The following is a 23981-nucleotide window of genomic DNA, read 5'->3' on the forward strand; positions in this document are numbered from 1 at the left end:
GGGTGAGCTGGACCGCAGAATGAAGGCAAAAGGGCCAACAAGTGCTAAGCATCTCTGGGAACTCCTTCAAGATAGTTGGAAGACCATTTCCGGTGACTACCTCTTGAAGCTCATCAAGAGAATGCCAAGAGTGTGCAAAGCAGTCATCAAAGCAAAAGGTGGCTACTTTGAAGAACCTAGAATATAAGACATATTTTCAGTTGTTTCACACTTTTTTGTTAAGTATATAATTCCACATGTGTTAATTCATAGTTTTGATGCCTTCAGTGTGAATGTACAATTTTCATAGTCCTGAAAATACAGAAAAATCTTTGAAGAAGAAGGTGTGTCCAAACTTTTGGTCTGTACTGTATATCTAATTTTGCAGTTTTAGCAGTTTAATGATAAAACCACTTTTGCCAAAGACTTGACCTACACGGTAATTGTATTATTATTAAAAAAAAAAAATTGAAAAACAAATTGGTTTCTAATTGCGATACCCAAGTGGTGTTACTAAAGCTGTATTGGTTTTGTGGCTAGTGGTTTGTGGTATTTGTGGACTGGTCAAAAGAAAGGGTGTTTGTCTTCAACCTGTCTACAGTTTTGTTAAGCTGAATTCTTTATTAATACACTGTTGTCCTACCGGCAATATCCAGATGGTAATGCTGTAGCTAGGCTTTGTCTGCGGCTACTGGATTATGGTGATTTAAAACAAAACAACTTAGTTATCTGGCTACATATTATCAAAAAGGGTTCAGAATGGTTTCCAATACAAACAATACAGAAACGTGTTTGGGTAAGTATTTTATTTCACAGTCTTGGGTTGTTACACTTTGTCTTTTTCCATTATTTATTCTTAAGGTGTCAGAGGTAAATTGGGATCCTTAAACCTAGATTACAGTTTACAATTTCCCCACTGCTTTAGCAGTCTTGCGTTTATAATTACTGACAGCCAGGGTGAGACCAGGATTATATTATTTCATTATTTATGTCACTTAGTTTAAACTTTAGCAATAAGCAGGTCATTTTGCTGGAGGTAAATTTTTTTTTTTTAAAAAGACTACAATATGAACTGAGCAAGCGCGGTATTTAAAGTAGGAGGCAGGTCACTGAAGGATCAGTGACCTGTTATTTAAGCCACAATTATGAAGATAATGCCAGAGCACCACATAAATCCCCACCCCGAAGCACAAGAATCTAATTATCTCCAAACTGCAAATAAAGATTAAACAAGAACCACAGGATGGAATTCATTAACCCAGGTATCATTTTAATCAGTGTAAGGCTGTGTGCCCACTATGCGTTTTTTAAGCGCTTCCGCAGCGGCAATTCCGCCGCAGAAACGCTTAAAAAAACGCTTGGTAGAAGGTCTGCCATGTTCCCCAATGATAATCCGCATGTGCTGTAAAATCCGCAGCACTACCAATTATTTTGCATAATCGCGGTGCTTTCGCCACCATTGACTTGCATTGAATCGCTTAATATCCGCATGACTACATGCGGATATTAAGCAATTCAATGTGCGGATGGTACCCAGGTCTGGAGAAGAGGAGACTCTCCTCCAGACCCAAGTACCATAGTACCTGTTAAAAAAAAAAATAAAATCAAAAAATACATTATACTCACCTTCTGATGGCCCCCGGTCTCCTTAGTGATGCGTCCTGGCTTCCCGGCAGCTCGCAATGGTCTAAAAGGACTTGCCATTAAGTCATTTAGTCATGTGACGGGTCACGCGACCGCTGACGTCAGCGGTCGCGTGACCTGTCACATGACTAAATGACGTCATGGAAGGTCCTTTTAGACCACCGCAAGACACCGGGGAGACTGGACGCATCAGATAAGGAGACCGGGGGCCATCGGAAGGGGAGTATAAGGTTTTTTTGGGGTTTTTTTTACCATTTTTATTCTTTTTTTTTTAACTAACTTGGTCACACTATATAAATACATGCCGTTTGCATGGATCTATATAGCGTGACCAAGTTGTCAAGCACTTTTCCAAGTGATGCTAAAATCGCTTGGAAAGCGCTTGACAACCTGCATGTGAAATCGCATGCTAAAAACGCTTCACAAACGCTTGTCCCTGGCAGGAAAAACGCATGTAAAATCCGCATGTACAATCCGAATGCGTTTTTTTCTGCCAGGGAAATGCAGAAACACTCAGGAAATATCCGGAGCATTTCTGCATCGTGGGCACTTAGCTTAACGGTGCCAACCTGACACTGCCTGTAGTTTATTTAGCACAATCCTGATGACAGGTTCACTTTAAGTCAAAGGTGCATGATTAGTGGTGTGCGCCAAGCCACAAATATTGCTCCAGACAGGGACTGGAGTAAGATTTCTGGCATTATGAACAACACAGCTCATAATGAATTAGACGAGATATTGAATCATGCCCTCGTTCCACCCCAGCTCCACCCATTTTGGCAGAAACCGACATGAAAATTCCAAAAGTCACAAAATTTTTGTGCAACTCCATATTGTGCAAAAATGTTATGTTTTTTTTTTAAGTGATTTATGCCAGAATTTTGGTATAATCGCTTTTATGAATCAGGGCTTGAACACTTTAATTGAAAATAAAAATCATATTAAAATATTTCATGATCTGTTGTCAAAACTTTGGTCTGTAGTGTTCTTGTAAAAATAATAAACCTTCTTTATTACAAGGTCTTGTATAGTGAATATGCTCAGTGTAGTACCATAAAGAAACCTGAAGATGTCAGTGTTGCCCTGTATATAGAAGTAGAACCATGGGTGAAAAAAATGTCATAACTAAAACACAGAAAAGGTCATATAATATTGAGATCTGGAGAGGTAACCAAACTTAATCATGTTAAAGAGTTAGGCCACAGCCCCACAATCAGTATTTGGTCAGTATTTTTTCTCAGGAGTGGGAGCCAAAACCAGGAGTGGGTGATAAATGCAGAATTGGGGATTGTTTCTATTATACCTCTTCTCCGATTGGTCCTCACCTGGTTTTGGCTCCCACTCCTGAGAAAAAATACTGACCAAATACTGATAGTGGGGCCGTGGCCTTATTCACAACTTATCTGCAAGATATGCCATAAATGCCTGACAGGTGTGGACCCAACCCCTACTTCCAGCATAAAACAATGTTTTGAACTTTTGACTTTCAGACTTCATATCTCACCCTCCACTATTGCTTTGAACGTGAGACTACCATCATTTTATAGACCTTCATCTTGGCTATCTCATACATAAATTTGACTTACAACTATTTAGCATATGATTAGTTATGCAGATTCTTGTCATGTCAGTGTATTGTTACGATCTAACTCCTGAAGGTGGAAAAATCTTTTTCTTCCTTTATTATACAAATTACAACCTATTCTCACATTCCCTAATAGCTCAGTGTGTTATTAGGTTGATTACCAAGGGAAAGGTCACTGGTTTGAATTGTGGAGCAGCCATGAAGATTTCCCAAGAAAAGAGAAACAGCATCATACAGCTCATCAATAGCGGTCTCTCAGCCAAGAAAATTGCCAAAATGTATCATGTGAGTGCCATGACAGTTGGAAGAATATGAAATGAAGGCCTTCCATCCATTCAAAAGCCAAGAGGTGGACATCCAGGAAAAATATCGGAGTCAACAAGTCGGCTCATGACAAGGTCTATCAGTTCTGGTGCGACAAACATGGTAGTGGAGGTGACTCGTATGCTTGGTAATAGTGCAATCACAGACATCCATGCAAGCACTGTGTAACGCATGTTACACAAGTCTGGAATGGTGGCTCAAAAAAAAAGTGAAGAAGCCTCGACTTCAATATAGTCATAAGAAGCGTCAACTCGAGTTTGTAAAAAAAGTACTAAAACTGAACAGTAGAAGATTGGAAACGGGTGATTTGGAGCGATAAGACAAAAGTCAATAGACTAGGCTCTGATGGGTGCAAATGGGTCTGGAAGACATAAGGGAAATTGAGAAATTGAATGAACTGTCAATTTTGGTGAAGGAAGCCTGATGATATGGGATTGTTTCACAGCCAAAGGATGCTTGACCAGGATCGATGGTGGTCTCAATGCTGAGTTACATGTGAGTATCCTACAAGATGAATTACTTTTTACACTCGAGTATTATGGGTATGAAAAGGACGACAGTGTTCCAGCAGGGCAACGACCCGAAGCATACGTCAAGATTGGCGAAAAAATGGTTCAATGACAATGAAGTAGAGGTGCTGGATTGGCCCCCACAGTACCCAGGCCTCAACCGCATTGAACACTTGTGGGTAGAATTGAATAAAAAGCTGTATACATAACCAAGTGAGTCGACCAGTATGCATCAACTTTGGGAACATGTAAAAGAGACCTGGGATCAGATGCTGGTCGAGACATGCTTGAATCTGATCGAGAGCATGCCCAGAAGGATTCAGGCAGTGTTGAAAGCCAAAGGGGGATTTACAAAATACCAACAAAATAATAAATTTAAATTTAGATCTTTAGGAGCAAAACCGTAACAATGCAGTGACAAGAATCAGCATAACTAATCATAAGCTAAATAGTTGAAAGTCAAATTTATGTATGAGATAGTCAAGATGATTGTCTATAAAATGATGGTAGTCTCACGTTCAAAGCAGTAGTGGATGGTGGGATATGGAGCCTGAAAGTCAAAAGTTCAAAGAATTGTTACCCTTTTGGTCTTCACTGTATACCATAGGGACATGATTTACTAATATATTTTTGCAAAGCATATTTCTCCTATAGTTGAGACATTTGTTATAATCAGATCTCTCTTGCGTCTAGTTAGACCCAGTCACTCAGCTGTCCAAGTGATTATGTGACCTAGATCAATATACATAGCAGTGCGGCAACTGTTTCAATCGCATACACAAACCAGAGAAAACATGCTGGAAGAAAGGACTTTAGGAAATAAATGCAGGATAGAAGATGTACTGATACGTAAGCTAATGAAGACACTAATCCCTGCGGATTCCCCTGGATCTCTCTGCAGCATTCGACACTGTGGATCACCAGCTCCTCCTCACTATGCTCCGCTCTATTGGGCTCAAGGATACTGTTCTCTCGTGGTTCTCCTCCTACCTCTCTGACCGCTCCTTCACTGTATCTTTTGCTGGCTCCTCTCCCTCTCCTCTTCCTTTTACTGTCAGGGTTCCTCACAGTTCCATTCTGGGTCCCCTCCTTTTCTCCTTGTATACTGCCCCTATTGTACAAACCATCAGTAGATTCGGATTTCAGTACCATCTCCTATGCTGATGACACCCAATTATACACATTGTTTCCTGACATCACCCCTGCATTGCTACAAAATACCAGGGATGGTCTTTCCGCTGTTGCTAACAATATGTCCTCACTCTATCTAAAACTAAATCTGTCAAAAACTGAACTCTTTGTGTTTCCTTCCTCCACTAACCTACCTATGCCCGATATTGCCATTTCCACGTGTGGCTCCACCATTACTCCCCAGCAACATGCCCGCTGTGATGGTGTGATATTTGATTCACATCTTTCCTTCACTCCCAACATCCGATCACTCGCCCGCTCATGTCACCTACATCTCAAAAACATCTCTAGAACCTTTTCTTATCTTTGACTCAGCAAAAACTCATACTGTAGCTCTTATTCATTCTCGTCTGGACTATAGCAACTCTCTACTAATCGGTCTCCCTCTTACTAAATTCTCCCCTCTCCAATCTATCCTGAGTGCAGCAGGCAGGACCATATTCCTCTCCAACGATATACCGATACCTCTACAGCGTGCCAGTCACTGCACTGCTTGCCCATCCGCTACAGGGTCCAATATAAACTTATCATTCTTACCCATAAAGCGCACCACGGTTTTGCACCACTCTACACCTCTTCCCTCATCTCAGTCTACCACCCTACCCGTGCCCTCCATTCTGCTAATGACTGAAAAACTAAAATCCTCAATAATCCGAACCTTCCACTCCTGTCTCCAAGACTTCTCGTGTGCTGCGCCAATTCTTTGGAATGCACTACCCAGGACAATTCGATTCATTCCCAACACCCACAGTTTTAAGTATGGCCTACAAAAGCATTTCTTTAGACTGGCCTAATGCCTCACCTCACTTATCTAACAATCCCCATTTTGCCTATACAAAATTTTCTTCAAAATCATGACCCTCGTAAACATCTGTTCACACACCCTCCATGCACTTCATAGCCCTCTGTGTCTGTACTGTACACATACTGGCTGGTGACCGTTTCTTGCAGCGTTATGTGAATACCCTATTTATTATATTGATGGCCGGACCATACAATATAAGCACATTTTACCATTTACCTTGTCTCCCCTATTTCCTCATAGATTGTACGCCACTTGACAAAAGGTAAGGTTTTAAATATTAGAGTTAAGACTGTCCCATAAGGGTCGCCGTGACGAGGTCGGATGGCTTTCGCTTTATTTTGATCAAAATTATGTTAACTAAGTACCCTTTATTATTTTCATGCACTATTGCGATTTATTTATTTACTGCAGGGTATTTGTGTATTGTATTTCTTTGTTTTTTTTCTGTTTAGTGGCCATGTGTGAACATGCTCTTACAAGCTGCATGCACACCAATTTACATTCCAGTTCAGGTCTTTTGGTTTGCTCATAGACTGTAAGCTTGCGAGCAGGGCCCTCACTCCTCTTAGTATTTGAGTTATGTCTATTCTGTAATGTCTTTATTGTCTGTACAAGTCCCCTCTAAAATTGTAAAGTGCTGCGGAATATGTTGGCTCTATAAAAATAAAAATTATTATTATTACCCTGGATACAAATAGATGTCACATCCAGCTTATATTCTGGGAGTGACACCCTCACAAAAGAAAAAAAATCAGAAACACCAGCTTATTTTCTATACACCCGATAGTAAAAAAGGAAAGCTTGCATCAGTAATTTTACTGAAAACTTACCTGAAAACCAAACTACCAGTCCTCTGTCCAATAGCTCTCCAGACTTTGGACAGAAAATGGATGCCAGTTTTAGTTGTCTTGGAGGAGGCAATGCCTGCCACTTGCTTAGGAGTTGTAAGGCCTCTTGACTAGCAGGGCCACTTGTCCTGATCACTGCCACGCCACACTTCCCATTACCAGATGAGAGGGCAAAAATTGTATCTCTGACATAATGATGTATCCACTTCTTCAATGAACTACAAATTAAAAACAGCTTTTAGTTAGCTCAGAATCTATTTTATTCTTTTTGTGTACCTTCATGCAGCACCATATATTCTTCAATTCTGTACAAAATGTGTTCACTCACTTATACCTGTCCTTTGAAAACAGGTATACTTTCCTATTTCACATATTTGTTGCCTTTCTCTCATGATTTACCGTACTTACACTGTCACTAGAACAATGATGCACTGTGGCAAGTTCATAAAATGGAACCTGTACTTTCAACAATCTTTTTATGTAAATCAGTAGTACCGGAGATTATAAAAACGTTAAGATATATTTTATGAGAAAATTCTGCTTCTTTATAAGCCACTCGTTCCCTTCCACACCCAGTGCCTCCTCTGAACTTGCTATAACAGTGGATAGGAAGTATTCATCTCTCTAATGAGAAAATCTGTCTTCACTGAATACAGATTTTACCTGTGAATTGAGAATAAAAGATCAGTCCTGACAGAGAAAGAAGTAGGTTTTTCTGATAAGGTGCACTACAAAGTTGCTTATTTTCACTCATACTATTGATTTATGAAATAAAAATTAAAACGACGCCTACTCTTTAACTAGCCAGAATAGCTTCCTATGATTGATGATTTAGTGGCGATTGGCCACATGTTGTGGAACGTGTTCAAAATAAATTACTGTCAGATTATCAAAAGGAGTCCCCATGTTTCAAAAGTGTCAAGAGAGGGTTTGTTTTAAGAAACAGACTTTAGTTTTAGGCTGGGGGTCACACGGCCATCGATTCTCTAATGGGAGAGAATCGGGTTGATTAGGCAAATACTCTCGAATCAAACTCTAATCAGAGTTTGATCCGAGTGTAAGTGTACTGTGCTCCAATTCTCTCACATGAGAGAATCGGAGCAAAGGTGTGGAGAAGATAGAGAAAATAAGTTCTCCATCTCCTTCATTACCTGTGTCCGTGGAAATCGCACTGCAGTAGGATGACATCCGTGTGCAGTACGAGGTTTTCCACGCCCCCATAGACTTGTATGAGTGCATGTGATCTGAGTCTCACAGACATTCGCAGCATGCTGCAATTGTTTTCTCATGCCGAATCGGTATGAGAAAAAAAAAAAATCAGATCTGGGCTGCCCCATAGCATAACATTGGTCTGAGTGCTGTGCAATAAAACATCGCATAGCACTTGGCTGTGTTATACGCTCTTATGAGTGAGCCCTTATGGCGATGACCATTCATTCAATGTGGTACTTTTACACAAGTAGCCCATCTCTTTGTGATATATCCAAACGCCAGAGCTACTCAGGCCACCAAAATGTTTGAGTGATGTTTTATTGATCTGATAAATTAGTTCATTGTGTTTCTTTTTACTAGTTGTCCTGGTGTGACGACACATACAGTTATATGAAAAAGTTTGGGCACCCCTATTAATCTTAAGCTTAATGTTTTATAAAAATTGGTGTTTTTGCAACAGCTATTTCAGTTTGATATATGTAATAACTGTTGGACACAGTAATGTTTCTGCCTTGAAATGAGGTTTATTGTACTAACAGAAAATGAGCACCTGCATTGAAACAAAATTTGACAGGTGCATAAGTATGGGCACCCTTATCATTTTCTTGTTTTAAATACTCCTACCTACTTTTTACTGACTTACTAAAGCACTTTTTTTGGTTTTGTAACCTCATTGAGCTTCGAACTTCATAGCCAGGTGTATGCAATCATGAGAAAAGCTACTTAAAGTGGCCACTTGCAAGTTGTTCTCCTGTTTGAATCTCCTCTGAAGAGTGGCATCATGGGCTCCTCAAAACAACTGTCAAATGATCTGAAAACAAAGATTATTCAACATAGTAGTTCAGGGGAAGGATACAAAAAGCTGTCTCAGAGATTTAACCTGTCAGTTTCCACTGTGAGAAACATAGTAAGGAAATGGAAGAACACAGGGACAGCTCTTGTTAAGGCCAGAAGTGGCAGGCCAAGAAAAACATCAGAAAGGCAGAGAAGAAGAATGGTGAGATCAGTCAAGGACAATCCTCAGACCACCTCCAGAGAGCTGCAGCATCAACTTGCTGCAGATGGTGTCACTGTGCATCGGTCAACTATACAATGCACTTTGCACAAGGAGAAGCTGTATGGGAGAGTGATGCGAAAGAAGCCGTTTCTGCAAGCACGCCACAAACAGAGTCGGCTGAGGTATGCAAAAGCACATTTGGAGAAGCCAATTTCTTTTTGGAAGGTCCTGTGGACTGATGAAACCAAGATTGAGTTGTTTGGTCATACAAAAAGGCGTTCTGCATGGCGGCAAAAAAAAAAACACAGCATTCCAAGAAAAACACTTGCTACCCACAGTAAAATTTGGTGGAGGCTCCATCATGCTTTGGGGCTGTGTGGCCAATGCCGGCACCGGGAATCTTGTTAAAGTTGAGGGACGCATGGATTCCACTCAGTATCAGCAGATTCTTGACAATAATGTTCAAGAATCAGTGACAAAGTTGAAGTTACGCAGGGGATGGATCTTTCAGCAAGACAATGATCCAAAACACCGCTCCAAATCTACTCAGGCATTCATGCAGAGGAACAATTACAATGTTCTGGAATGGCCATCCTGTCCCCAGACCTGAATATCATTGAACATCTGTGGGATAATTTGAAGAGGGCTGTCCATGCTCGGCGACCATCAAACTTAACTGAACTGGAATTGTTTTGTAAAGAGAAATGGTCAAAAATACCTTCATTCAGGAACTCATTAAAAGCTACAGGAAGCGACTAGAGGCTGTTATTTTTGCAAAAGGAGGATCTACTAAATATTAATGTCACTTTTCTGGTGAGGTGCCCATACTTATGCACCTGTTAAATTTTGTTTGAATGCAGATTGCACATTTTCTGTTAGTACAATAAACCTCATTTCAAGGCAGAAACATTACTGTGTCCAACAGTTATTACATATATCAAACTGAAATAGCTGTTGCAAAAACACCAATTTTTAAAAAAAACATTAAGCTTAAGATTAATAGGGGTGCCCAAACTTTTTCATATAACTGTATGCGTAATAGAGCAACAATTCCTTTTATTAGCTAGTGCCTGGCCAGTTGTAAGAAGAGAAGTGGATGCCATCAGGTAAGAGACAGTGCTCAGGGCTCCAGTCCAGCTGCCATGGATTACTGACGTAGCCAATAGACCGTGTCCTGGGAATCGATTCGCACCAACTGTAGTTACCAAGCAAAGTTAAAGCCAGCTCAACATCCATATATTTCATATATTGTAAAGATTATGCTTTTTTATGGACAAACTGGCCATTCTTTTCTTTTTATAGTATTAATTTTATGTAAAAAGTACTTTTACTTGTATTTTATCATTTGAATGTAAATTTAAGTTTGCATATAAGCGACGACCAGGTCACTGCTGGCTTCAGACACTTGATATAATGTTGTAGCCAATTACATATTAATTTTATTACAAATCTAATGCTCATAATGCATTTAATGTTTTTTAGCTGAACCAATTTATTGGTTGTTTAGGTCACATCCCCTGCCTCAATTCCTATATGTTTTTACCTCTAAATGGAAAAAAAAAGTGTTTTTTTCCAATAAATGGAGGTTATATTGATATGTTGCCATAATCAATTGTTTGTTTTTGGATTCCAAAATCCTTCCTTCAAAAGGAAACTGTGGATTAAACAACCAGACTTCCCATATGGAGATCATTACATAGGGGAACTGTAAAGACAAAACAATCCGTTCAGTTGTACCCATCACACCACAACTATAGAAGGTGAGAGAATAGGTCATTGCTTGGTTTTTGGACAGATCAACATTTTACTCACAACAGTAAGTGTACTTTCTCTGCTTTACTCTTTTCTGAAGATAAACTAGGTAGGAACAGAGCACACAGAAATAGGGCGATACTCTATGGGGAGAGAGTGTTGATGTATAGTGGTTACGCTCACCTGCGGGAGGAGTTGGGAGAGACAACTCCTATGAAAGCGTGAATACCATTTGTTGCTGCCCGGTGCCTGGGTAAAGGTCCTCCAGGAGATACTTGATCCAGATGGATAAATAAAAGGTGTGTGAGCTATGCCACTGGAACAAACCAATCTTCACCAGTAAAGAAAAAGGTGCCGGACCAGCCCTGAAATGAAAAAATCTTCTTCTTCACTGGGGAAGATTGTTTTATTCCAGCGGTGCAGCTGACACACCGTTATTTATCCATCTGGATCAAGTATCTCTCTTTTCTGTCTGTTCCTTCCCTAATACGTCTTACTGAGGTTCTTTCCATTACAGTAATTTACATATTTTATTAAGCAGTAGCATAGCAGATATATGCACCATGAACCTTTGCAGTACTGGGAGCAGAATATACAATCGGAATATTGAGGAACATGCATAAAATAGTGGTGATAGTCAGTGATAATCTAACAGAAAACAATATTCTTTCCTTTTTTTTTCATTCATTCTGAGACTTGTAGTTGTCACGTTGCATTATGTAAATTATTAATATCCTTTACTTTAAAGTAACAATAGTATATACTGGATGTATGATTTAGTATATTCCATATGTTAATATTAAACAATAATGAATGCAACATGTTAAGTTGAACCAATAGTCTGGCAGCATGCAAAGTTGATATTTTTGCAATCGAAAATAAAATATATTAATCACAATCAAAAATGGTATAATAAAACGGAAAAATACATGGCTGATGTGAAGATAATAGGCCTCAATTCATCATTGTCATTGCATCTGTTTTATGTCTAGTTTTGTGTGTTTAGCATCTCTTTTTTGTTTGTACCCAATCGTTAATCTATTTGCGCCTTTTATTAAATTCATTTTAAATGTGGTTGCCTGTGTTTTGTTTTTTTTTATGCTTTGTGGCAGAGTTTAGCAATTCCAGATGGTTTTGCCTGAAATTTTGGTGGCCTGGCACCATTTTTACGCCATTATTTGCATATTAACCCTACATCTGCAAGTAAATAGCGTTTTTGCATATAACAAATTATGTGGCAAGAGTACTTACTATGAACATTCTTGATCGGATGACTATATAATCCCTTTCTTGCCCGATTTTAAGATGGCCAGTCCAGTTCAAGCTAAACTCAGAAAATGATAATTTTACATTTTCAGCCATTAACATCCAATCTGACATGGATTTGAAAAGAAAGTTCAACATCAGGTCTAACAGATCTCTGTTTGCAGTTTGCATTGTGGAATCCGGTGACAGATCATCTTGAACTCTCATTTGCTCCTACTTAACGGGTTTTTTTTTAATAGGTTTTCAGATCTTTGTGTGCAAGTCTTTTGAATGTAACATGATTTATCAATTACTAATTGACTACTTGTTAGTTATTTCAGCTATAGACAGTACGTCTACGAAGCAGTCAAATGACCATGTTCCTTGCACATATGTCCAGCTTGTATGCAGTCTTGTACTTTTAATACTTGTTTTTCTCCAATCTCTCAGGCATATGCTTTTTTAATCCTGCGGTCCTCTGTTCTCTGGGCTTTCTCTCTGTCTCAGGCGGATCCTGTTTTACATGCTGGGCAGGAGATGCTGGGTGGTGTCAGTAAATAGCAGTACAGCAGAGCGATGTCTCAGTGGCAGATCTGTATTTCATGTGAAGACAGTAAATATAGCACTATCTTGAACAGAGGGGCAAGCAGGCAATTGTAAGTAAAAGTCAATCTCTGTAGCATGCTCTGGCAGCATGAAAACTACTGTGCTGCACAGAGCTGGATAGTATATTAAAAATAACTAATTACTGAGGTATGGTGACATCATCTAGTGCAAATTCAAGCGCATTTAGGTAATTTTCTGTATTTTTTTTTACAAGCCTGGGTAACCCATTTAAAAAACAAAATCAGGGAGGATATTAGATAACTCCAAGATGTATTTCAAATTTTTCCACCTTTCATGCTTCTACAATGAGATATTTATTAGTCTAAGTAGATAAAAAAGGTTTATTATTTTTATGATTGTATAAAGGTTGGTATCAGCACTATTTAAGCCAGGGGCGGGGAACCTCCTGCCCACGGGCCATTTGCGGCCTGCGTTGTTCTTTTCTGTGGCACCCGGGCAGATTCCTGGGGACCACAATGTTCGGGCCGGCAGTTGTGTTTTGACGGCCAGGGGCTCTTTAATTGTTCCCGAGTCTGAGTAGGCGCACGCAGCGTTTAATACAGAAAGCTGTGGTGTGTGTGCACTGAAGATGCTGCCGTACCTTGGAGTTCGTGAACTCCGAGCTCCAGTCCCACCAACAACGACAAAGGCAGCACCAGCCCGTTCTGTGATGACTGTATGCCCCCAGCATCTCCTGTGATGTCTATATGCCCCCCAGCGTCTCCTTTGATGTCTATATGCCCCCCAGCGTCTCCTGTGATCTCTATATGCCCCCCAGTGTCTCCTGTGATCTCTATATGCCCCCCAGCGTCTCTTGTGATGTACACACGGTCAAAATTGTTGGTACCCCTCGTTTAATGAAAGAAAAACCCACAATGGTCACAGAAGTAACTTGAATCTGACAAAAGTAATAGATTAAAAATCTATGAAAATGAAAAAATGAAAGTCAGTCATTGCTTTTCAGCCCTGCTTCCACAGAATTCTTAAAAAAATTAAACTCATGAAATAGGCCTGGACAGAAATGATGGTACCCCTGAAAATAAAGTGACAAAAGGGACATGTTAAATCAAGTTATGTCCACTAATTAGCATCACAGGTGTCTACAATCTTGTAATCAGTTAGTGGGCCTGTATATAGGGCTACAGATACTCACTGTGCTGTTTGGTGACATGGTGTGTACCACACTCAACATGGACCAGAGGAAGCAAAGGAAAGAGTTGTCTCAGCAGATTAGAAAGAAAATGATAGAAAAGCATATTAAAAGGTAAAAGGTTATAAGACCATCTCCAAGCAGCTTGATGTTCCTGTGACTACAGTTGCACATATTATTCAGAAATTTATGATCCATGGGACTGTGGCCAACCTCCCTGGACGTGACCGCAGGAGGAAAATTCATGACAAATCAAAGAGACGGATAATACAAATGGTAACAAAAGAGCCCAGGATAACTTCTAAAGAAATTAACCCCTTCCCGACCCGTGTCACACCGTTTGTGACATGGAAAACAGTTCGTTCCCGACCCATGTCACAGCGTCTGTGACATGGAGGGAAAGACCCCCTGCAGCGCCTGCGAGCGGGGTCGCTCAGGTGTCACAGTTGCTACTGCAACTGGACATCCTGAAGTCGACCCCCCGGGGGGTGGATTAACCCCCCCGTGCCTGGGACCCCTCCGATTGGCTGTTTCATTTTCACTTTTAATGAAACTGCCAATCGGTATGAATTAAATATTTCACCAATGAAAATTGGTGTAATATTTAAATCTGGGCATGGCCTGATGCTTACAGCATCAGCCATTGGCTGGGGGGAGTGTCACCTCTGTCCCCCCCTCCCCCCAGATCTGATTGGGGGGCTAGCGTCACATGGATACTAGCCCCAATCAGATGTGGAGGGAGTTTTTAATGATGGCCGCAACTGCCCGTCCATGGATCGGGTGCCGGCCGTTGTGGACCCTCTGCTGCTGCCTCCTGTGGACCCTCTGCTGCTGCCCCCCCGTGGACCCTCTGCAGCTGCCCCCCCGTGGATCGCCTGCTGCCGCCGCTGATCGCCTGCTGCCGCCGCTGATCTGCATCAGGTAGTATTGCCCCCGCTCCCCCCCCTCCACTCCACCCTGCCCCCCCCTCCACCCCCGACCCCCCCTCCACTTTCATACCTGCACCCCGACCTCCGCTCCCTCTGCTCCCTCTCCCACGTCTTCATCCACCGGCTGCTGCTCTCCTTCTGACAGCCGGTGGACTGTGATCACAGCAGCAGCAGGCTCAGTGTAAATGCCCTGCTCCTGTGATCAAACCCACCATCCCCCAGTCCCAGTGATATCACCCCCCACCTCCCAATAATCACCCCTCCCCCAGTGTTCACCCCCCCTGTCCCCAGTGTTCACCCCCCCTGTCCCCAGTGTTCACCCCCCTGTCCCCAGTGTTCACCCCCCCTGACCCCAGTGTTCACCCCCCCAGTGTTCACCCCCCCTGTCCCCAGTGTTCACCCCCCCTGTCTCCAGTGTTCATCCCCCCTGTCTCCAGTGTGCACCCCCCCATCCCAGTGATCATCCCCCCCCCCCGCAAACCCAGTGATCACCCCCCTTGCTGCTGCCGGCTCCTGCCCCAGTGATCACCCCCCTTGCTGCTGCCGGCTCCTGCCCCAGTGATCACCCCCCTTGCTACTGCCGGCTCCTGCCCCAGTGATCACCCCCCTTGCTGCAGCTGCTGGCTCCTCCATCTCTTCAGCCCCCCCCCTACGCCTGACAGCCCCGTACGCCTGACAGCCCCCGTACACCTGACAGCCCCCCTACGCCTGACAGCCCCCCTACGCCTGACAGCCCCCTACGCCTGACAGCCCCCACACGTGACTGCAGAAGGTTACACCAAGCACACACACACACACACGTACACTCACACTATAATAAAGTTTCGATTTTTTTTTTTTTTTTTTTTTACACACGCACACAGCACACAAAATGTCCCGCCCGTCCCACTCATCCCAGTCTAGGGCGTACTCAGCTTAGTAGGCTATGTCAGGTTGGTGTGTGTGTTGTAGTGTGTGTGTGTGTGTGTGGTGTATACACTACAATATACCACACCGCACACCAACCTGACATACACTACACAATGGTGTCCACTAACAAATTGGAACCATGTTGCGTTTGGAGAGTCCCTGTGTGCCCAAACATTGGAGCTCCCCAACAAGTGACCCCATTTTGGAAACTAGACCCCCCAAGGCACCTATCTAGATGCATAGTGAGCACTTGGAACCCCCAGGTGCTTCACAAATTGATTCATAAAAATGAAAAAGTGGAAAAAAAAACACTTTTTTATTTTTACGGATTAATTTGTGAAGGACCTGGGGGTTCCAAGTGCTCACTATGCATCTAGATAGGTGCCTTGGGGGGTCTAGTTTCCAAAATGGGGTCACTTGTGGGGGAGCTCCAATGTTTGGCCACACAGCGGCTCTCCAAACGCAACATGGTGTCTTCTAACAATTTGAGCCGACAATTTGTTAGCGGACACCATGTTGCTTTTGGAGAGCCGCTGTGTGCCCAAACATTGGAGCTCCCCCACAAGTGACCCCATTTTGGAAACTAGACCCCCCAAGGCACCTATCTAGATGCATAGTGAGCACTTGGAACCCCCAGGTGCTTCACAAATTGATTCATAAAAATGAAAAAGTGGAAAAAAAAACACTTTTATTTTTACGGATTAATTTGTGAATGACCTGGGGGTTCCAAGTGCTCACTGTGCATCTAGATAGGTGCCTTGGGGGGTCTAGTTTCCAAAATGGGGTCACTTGTGGGGGAGCTCCAATGTTTGGCCACACAGCGGCTCTCCAAACGCGACATGGTGTCCGCTAACAAATTGAATGGAAAATCGGCTCAAATTGTTAGCGGACACCATGTTGCGTTTGGAGAGCCCCTAATGTGCCTAAACAGTGGAGCTCCCCCACAAGTGACCCCACTTTGGAAACTAGACCCCCCAAGGCACCTATCTAGATGCATAGTGAGCACTTGGAACCCCCAGGTGCTTCACAAAATGATCTGTGAAAACAAAAAAGTACTTTTTTTTTCACAAAAATTTTCTTTTAGCCTAAATTTTTTAATTTTCACATGGGTAACAGGATAAAATGCATCCTAAAATGTATTGGTCAATTTCTCCTGAGTACACTGATACCTCATATGTGGTCGTAAACCACTGTTTGGGCACATGACAGGGCTCAGAAGAGAAGGAGCGCAATTTGACTTTTGGAGCTAATTTTCCATTCAAAAAGTAAAATGGCGCTCCTTCCCTTCTGAGCCCTGCCGTGTGCCCAAACAGTGGTTTATGACCACATATGAGGTATCAGTGTACTAAGGAGAAATTGACCAACAAATTTTAGGATGCATTTTATCCTGTTACCCATGTGAAAATTAAAAAATTTAGGCTAAAAGAAAATTTTTGTTAGAAAAATAAAAATGTTCATTTTTTTCTTCCATGTGGCTTTAGTTCCTGTGATGCACCTGAAGGGTTAATAATCTTCTTGAATGTAGTTTTGAGTAGCTTGAGGGGTGCAGTTTTTGGAATGGTGTCACTTTTGGGTGTTTTCTGTCATGTACACCCCTCAAAGGGACTTCAAATGTGATGTGGTCACTAAAAAAAATGGCTTTGCAAATTTTGCTGGAAAAAAGAAAATTTGCTGATGAACTTTGAACCCTTCTAACTTCCTACCAAAAATTTTTTTTTTTTCAAAAATTGTGCTGATGTAAAGTAGACATGTGGGAAATGTTATTTATTAACTATTTTGTGTCACATCACTCTCTAGTTTAGCAGAATAAAAATTCAAAATTTGAAAATTGCAAAATTTTCAAAATTTTTCCCATATTTTTGATTTTTTCACAAATAAACGCAAATATTATCGACCTAAATTTAATACTAACATGAAGCCCAATATGTCACGAAAAAACAATCTCAGAATCGCTAGGATCCGTTGAAGTGTTCCAGAGTTTTTACTTCGTAAAGGGACACTGGTCAGAATTGACAAAAATGCCAAGGTCTTTAGGGTCAAAATAGGCTGGGTCCTGAAGGGGTTAAAGGTGAACTTCAAGCTCAAGGAAGATCAGTGTCAGATCGCACCATCCGTAGTTGTTTGATCCAAAGTGGACTTCATGGGAGACGACCAAGGAGAACACCATTGTTGAAAAAAAATCATAAAAAAGCCAGACTGGAATGTGCCAGACTACATGTTGACAAGCCACAAAGCTTCTGGGAGAATGTATTATGGACAGATGAGACAAAAATAGAAGTTTTTGGCAAGGCACATCAGCTCTATGTTCACAAACAGAAAAATGAAGCATATCAAGAAAACAACACTGTCTCTACTGTGAAACATGGAGGAGGCTCTGTTATGTTCTGGGGCTGCTTTGCTGCATCTGGCACAGGGTGTCTTGAATCTGTGCAGGGTACAATGAAATCTCAAGACTATCAAGGGATTCTAGAGAGAAATGTGCTGCCCAGTGTCAGAAAGCTTGGTCTCAGTCGCAGGTCATGGGTCTTGCAACAGGATAATGACCCAAAACCCACAGCTAAAAGCACCCAAGAATGGCAAATAGGAAAACATTGGACTATTCTGAAGTGGCCTTCTATGAGCCCTGACCTAAATCCTATTGAGCATCTTTGGAAAGGTCTGGAAAAGGCAACCTTCAAACCCGGGATAATTGGAGCAGTTTGTACATGAGGAGTCGGCCAAAATACCTGTCGAGAGGTGCAGAAGTCTCATTGACAGTTACAGGAATTGTTTGATTGCAGTGATTGTCTCAAAAGGGTGTTCAACAAAATATTAAGTTAAGAGTACCATCATTTCTTTCCAGGCCTATTTCATGAGTTTAATTTTTTCAAAAATTCTGTGGAAGCAGAAAAGCAATGTCTGACTTTAATTTGCTCATTTTCATAGATTTTTAATTTATTACTTTTGTCAGATTCAAATTATTTCTGTGACCATTGTGTTTTTTTTTTCATTAAACGAGGGGTACCAACAATTTTGACCACGTGTGTATATATGCCCCCAGCATCTCACCAAAGAGAAGCAGCTCCAGCCATCACATTAGGGGTGAGTTATTGACCGAAGCATTTTTCCAGTTTTGTGTTTTCATTTTTTGCTCCCCTTCTTCTCAGAGCAATAACTTTTTATTTTTCGGTCAATATGGCTATGTGAGGGCTTATTTTTGGTGGGACAGGTTGTAGTTTTGAACAACATCACTGGTTTTACCATATAGTGTACTGGAAAACGGGAAAAAAATTCCAAGTGCGGTGAAATTGCAAAAAAAAGTACAATTCCAATTCCACAGTTGTTGTTTTTTTGGTTTTTTTTCTCTCACGACATTCACTGAATGCTAAAACTGACCTGCCATTATTGTTCTCCAGGTCATTACGAGTTTGCAGACACCAAACATGCATAGGTTCTTTTTTATTTAAGTGGTGAAAAAAAAATCTGGGGCCGGGTGAAAGCTTATTTTTTGTGTGCTGAGCTAACGTTTTTATTGATACCATTTTGGGGTAGATACGATGTTTTGATCGCCCGTTATTGCATTTAATTGCAATGTTGCAGCGACCAAAAAAACGTAATTCTGGTGTTTAGAATGTTTTTCTTGTTTCACTGTTTACTGATCGGATTAATTCTTATTTTATATCGATAGATTGTGCGATTCTGAACGCGGCGATACCAAATATGTGTATGTGTGGTGTTTATTTTACGGTTTTATTTTGAATGGGGCGAAAGGGGAGTGATTTAAACTTTTATAATTTTTTTAAAAACTTTTTTTTTTTTTTATACGCTTCAATAGTCTCTATGGGAGACTAGAAGCTGCAGTTGTCTGATCCCCTCTGCTACACAAAGGCGATGATCAGATCGCATCTGTGTAGCAGAATTACTCACTTGCTATAAGCGCCGACCACTAGGTGGCGCTCATAGCAATCTCCTGCAGACCCTGGGTTGTCGTCATGCCAACCCATCGGTGACCTGCGATCATGTGGCGGGGTTGCCGATGGGCGGGCCAATGACGCGCTTCCCGGAAGCGTGAGTTAAATGCCGCTGTCAGAGATTGACAGCGACATTTAACTAGTTAACAGCCGTGGGTGGATCACGATTCCACCCGCGGCTGTTGCGGGGACATGTCAGTTGTATAGATCAGCTGACATGTGCCCGGAAAGGTGCGGGCTCCGGCGCACCTTATGACATGGGGCGTACTGGGGGTTATGACATGGGGCGTACTAATATGCCCCTCGTCAGAAAAGGGTTAATTGATAATTAATAAATTTCAAATTGATACATTTTTTAGGGCCTGCGAATGATGGTAAAAATATCCAAATGGCCCCCAGCACAAAAATGGTTTCCCACCCCTGATTAAGCTAATGGAGCACACATTAGATGCATGTATAGCCCCTAATCCACCCAAAATATGGCAAATTAGCATACTTTTAGATTATACTACAGGAGAATAATTTAGGGACATAAATCCTGATTCCAGCAATGTGTCACTTACGGAGCTGCTTGCTGACATTTTGATAAAATCACTGTTTACTCTGCTGCAGATCTAGTAGAGCTCTGTATAACCCAGTCTACACCATTGATTGGCAACTTTCTGGCCATGCACAGTATACACAAAAAGCTGCCAATTAATGACAGGGTTATACAGAGCTCTTGAATATGCTTGACTAACTGAAAGTATATTTACTAGTCCTCTAATGATAATCTCCTGCTGATAAAACAGTGATTTTTAACTACATTAAGCAGTCCAGTGACACTTCATTGGAATCAGGGTCTTTGTCTCTACATAATGCTGCTATCAGATTAAGTGGCAAAAACCTGGTGACAGATTCCCTTCAATTTACTGAATACGTAAGAGGAACACAATGAAAAAAAAAAAATCAGTCTGCCTGGAGGAACATGGGTTAATTCACTTGCATTCCCCTTTGGAGCTTAGCTGGAAATAGTTTAATCTACTGCTGCAGAAATTGACACATTCAAATGCTTATCTATGTCCTTAAGCCATGAAAGAGACATTTCCTTAACCTTCTACTGAGGCATCATGTTTCATAATCACAGCTCTTCATTCTAGCACAGAACATTAAAGGGATTAATACCAGAAACCTATATTTCCCTCTGCTGACTGACATCTGCAGTAACGCGGAAAACTCTGAAATCAAATGTGGACGTTGATTGTACAGAATAAAATTTATATAGATTATAATGTGAAACATCAGATTTAGAGAGGTTTGCAATTTAAACATCATCTAGGCTGAGAAAGTTACATATTGTAACACTGTAAGGCCTTGTTAATAATAATAATATCCTATGTTATTATTATTATAATTAAACAAAATAATAATAAATATATATATTATCCTTATGTGGTTTTTGGGCTCTAAACTTTTGTGCTACTATATCACATTATGCAGTCAATGACTACCCGTGGGCTACTTGAGTCACAGTGCAAACTGGAGGTCAGTGATATCCTAAGTCCCTGACTTAAGTTAAACTACAGTGATGTATGTCTATAACTTTTACTCCTTGCTGCTCTCAATCAGTGCAAGGCAAGGTGTTTTGGGTCATTGTCATGCTGGAAGACCTAGCCATGACCCATCTTCAATGCTCTTTTTAAATGTGAGGATCTGGCCTTGTTCTAAAGACTATCAGACTTTTTCCACCATGGAGCACTAGTGCCATCGATCTTATTGTTGTGTTTTATTAGTGATTTCTTGCGGTGTTTAATTGTTCTGCTTGATCGTCAGTATGTGCACTAATTTCACTTGTAAAGTGTCCAGCATTAGAGTAATCTCATTAGTATCTCAGGAGCCTCTAACCATTGATGAAAGAGTGACTAGGCCCATTGGGCGAGTGTTGAAAGTATATCCGGCGGAGCCGTCACCACAGGGAGTCTCACGTGCAGACCTAGGTGATGGGTTCGACCTGAGACAAATAACTCCACTAATGCACACTTAGCTTTGGGGTGGGGGGGTCAAAGCAGTTCTGCCCATTCAGGGGGCTGATTCCAGTGAAGGAGAAATGAAGCCACATGTTTAGTGAGGACTTGGTGGAATGATGTCGACGTGGTAAGATCTAATCTAAGGACCTGGAGCATGGATGGATCGATGGCATATGGAGTCTTGGAGATCAATAAAGACTGGCCGGATGAATGTGCTACAGGGATATGTCGTTGGGATTTAAACTTTTTTAAAGGACTGTTGCTACTGGATACCTGTGCATCGTTTTATCTGTTGTCTGGAGGATTGTGGACTCTGGCTACAAACTATGCTGGAAATACAAAATCTGTGGGCCAACCAAAAGTTGGGAGACAGTGAGGATCACCTGATCCACTGACTTTGTAACTACTGATCCCAGGTTGGGAACTTGAAGACTGAGAGAACTGTATTCTGGCCATTTACCTGGAGTTGTTGTATTACCATGGATGTGAGGAATAAAATATTGTTGCATCGTTAAACCTGCCTGGGTGATTATTAAAATCCACAACCGCACATCTTCACACTGAGGGAAGGAGGTTGTTGGCCAAAATCTTGCAATACATGACCCCATCCATCCTCCCTTCAATACGGTGCAGTCATCCTGTCCCCTTTGCCGAAAGGCACCCCCAAACTATGATGTTTCCCCCACCATGCTTCACAGTTGGGACGGTGTTCTTGAGGTTGTACTCCTCCTACTTCTTCCAAACACGGCGAGTGGAGTTGATACCAAAAAGTTCTAGTTTGGTCTCATCTGACAACATGACCTTCTCCCATGCCTCTTCTGGATCATCCAGATGGTGATTGGCAAATTTCAAACAGGCCTGGACATGTGCTAGCCTGAGCAGGGGGACCTTGCATGCCCTGCAGGATTTTAAATCCATGTCGGCGTAGTGTGTTACTAATGGTAATGTTTGAGACTGTGGTCCCAGCTTTGTTCAGTCATTGACCAGGTCCTCCTATGTGGTTCTGGGTTGATTCCTGACCTTTCTCAGATTCATCTTTACCCCATGAGACGAGACATTGCATGGAGCCAAAGACCGAGGAAGATTGATAGTCATCTTGTGTTTTTTCTATTTTCTAATAATTGTGCAAACAGTTGTTGCCTTCTCACCAAGCTGCTTGCCTATTGTCCTGTAGCCCATCCCAGCCTTGTACAGGTCTACAATTTTGTCCCTGGTGTCCTTAGACAGCTCTTTGGTCTTTGCCATGGTGGAGAGGTTGGAGTGTGATTGATTGAGTGTGTGGACAGGTGTCTTTTGTACAGGTAAAGAGTTCAAACAGGTGCAATTAATACAATGAGTGCAGAGTAGGAGGGCTTCTTAAAGAAAAACTAACAGGTTTGTGAGAGCCAGAATTCTTGCTGGTTGGTAGGCGATCAAACGCTGTATTTTTCAGACAATAGGACACACTTTTTTCCTCAAAAATCTTATAGTCCGAATGTGCTCAAAAAAATAAAGGGAACACTTAACAGAATATAACTCCAAGTAAATCAAACTTCAGTGAAATCAAACTGTCCACTTAGGAAGCAACACTGATTAACAATCAATTTCACATGCTGTTGTGCAAATGGAATAGACAATAGATGGAAATTATTGGCAATTATCAAGACACACTCAATAAGGGAGTGGTTCTGCAGATGGGGACCACAGACCACATCTCAGTACCAATGCTTTCTGGCTGATGTTTTGGTGACTTTTGAATGTTGGTTGTGATTTCACACTCATGGTAGCATGAGACGGACTCTACAACCCACAGAAGTTGCTCAGGTAGTGCAGGTCATCCAGGATGGCACATCAATGCGAGATGTGGCAAGAAGGTTTGCTGTGTCGGTCAGCGTAGTGTCCAGAGGCTGGAGGCGCTACCAGGAGACAGGCCAGTATATCAGGAGACGTGGAGGGGGCCGTAGGAGGGCAACAACCCAGCAGCAGGATCGCTACCTCCGCCTTTGTGCAAGGAGGAACAGGAGGAACACTGCTACAGCCCTGCAAAATGACCTCCAGCAGGCCACAAATGTGCATGTGTCTGCACAAACGGTTAGAAACAGACTCCATGAGCGTGGTATGACGGCCCAACGTCCACAGATGGGGGTTGTGCTCACAGCCCAATACAGTGCAGGACGCTTGGCATTTGCCACAGAACACCAGGATTGGCAAAGTCGCCACTAGCGCCCTGTGCTCTTCACAGTTGAAAGCAGGTTCACACTGAGCACATGTGACAGATGTGACAGAGTCTGGAGAGCGATCTGCTACCTGCAACATCTTTCAGCATGACCGGTTTGGCAGTGGGTCAGTAATGGTGTGGGG

General features: G+C 41.9%; 1 protein-coding gene across 2 annotated transcripts in view; it reads right to left on the reverse strand.

Annotated features, from left to right (window-relative positions):
- Positions 1-23981, reverse strand: part of GTPBP3 (GTP binding protein 3, mitochondrial) — an 85640-nt gene that overhangs the window by 47490 nt on the left and 14169 nt on the right. For both annotated transcript variants that reach the window (XM_073661063.1, XM_073661062.1), the window contains one exon: positions 6868-7103. In XM_073661063.1, the coding sequence (XP_073517164.1) occupies positions 6868-7103 (236 nt within the window). The remainder of the gene's footprint in view (positions 1-6867; positions 7104-23981) is intronic.

Source organism: Phyllobates terribilis, unplaced genomic scaffold (genome assembly GCF_046119375.1).
Source record: "Phyllobates terribilis strain yellow unplaced genomic scaffold, ASM4611937v1 Scaffold_1__5_contigs__length_1240528914, whole genome shotgun sequence".
Taxonomy (NCBI): domain Eukaryota; kingdom Metazoa; phylum Chordata; class Amphibia; order Anura; family Dendrobatidae; genus Phyllobates; species Phyllobates terribilis.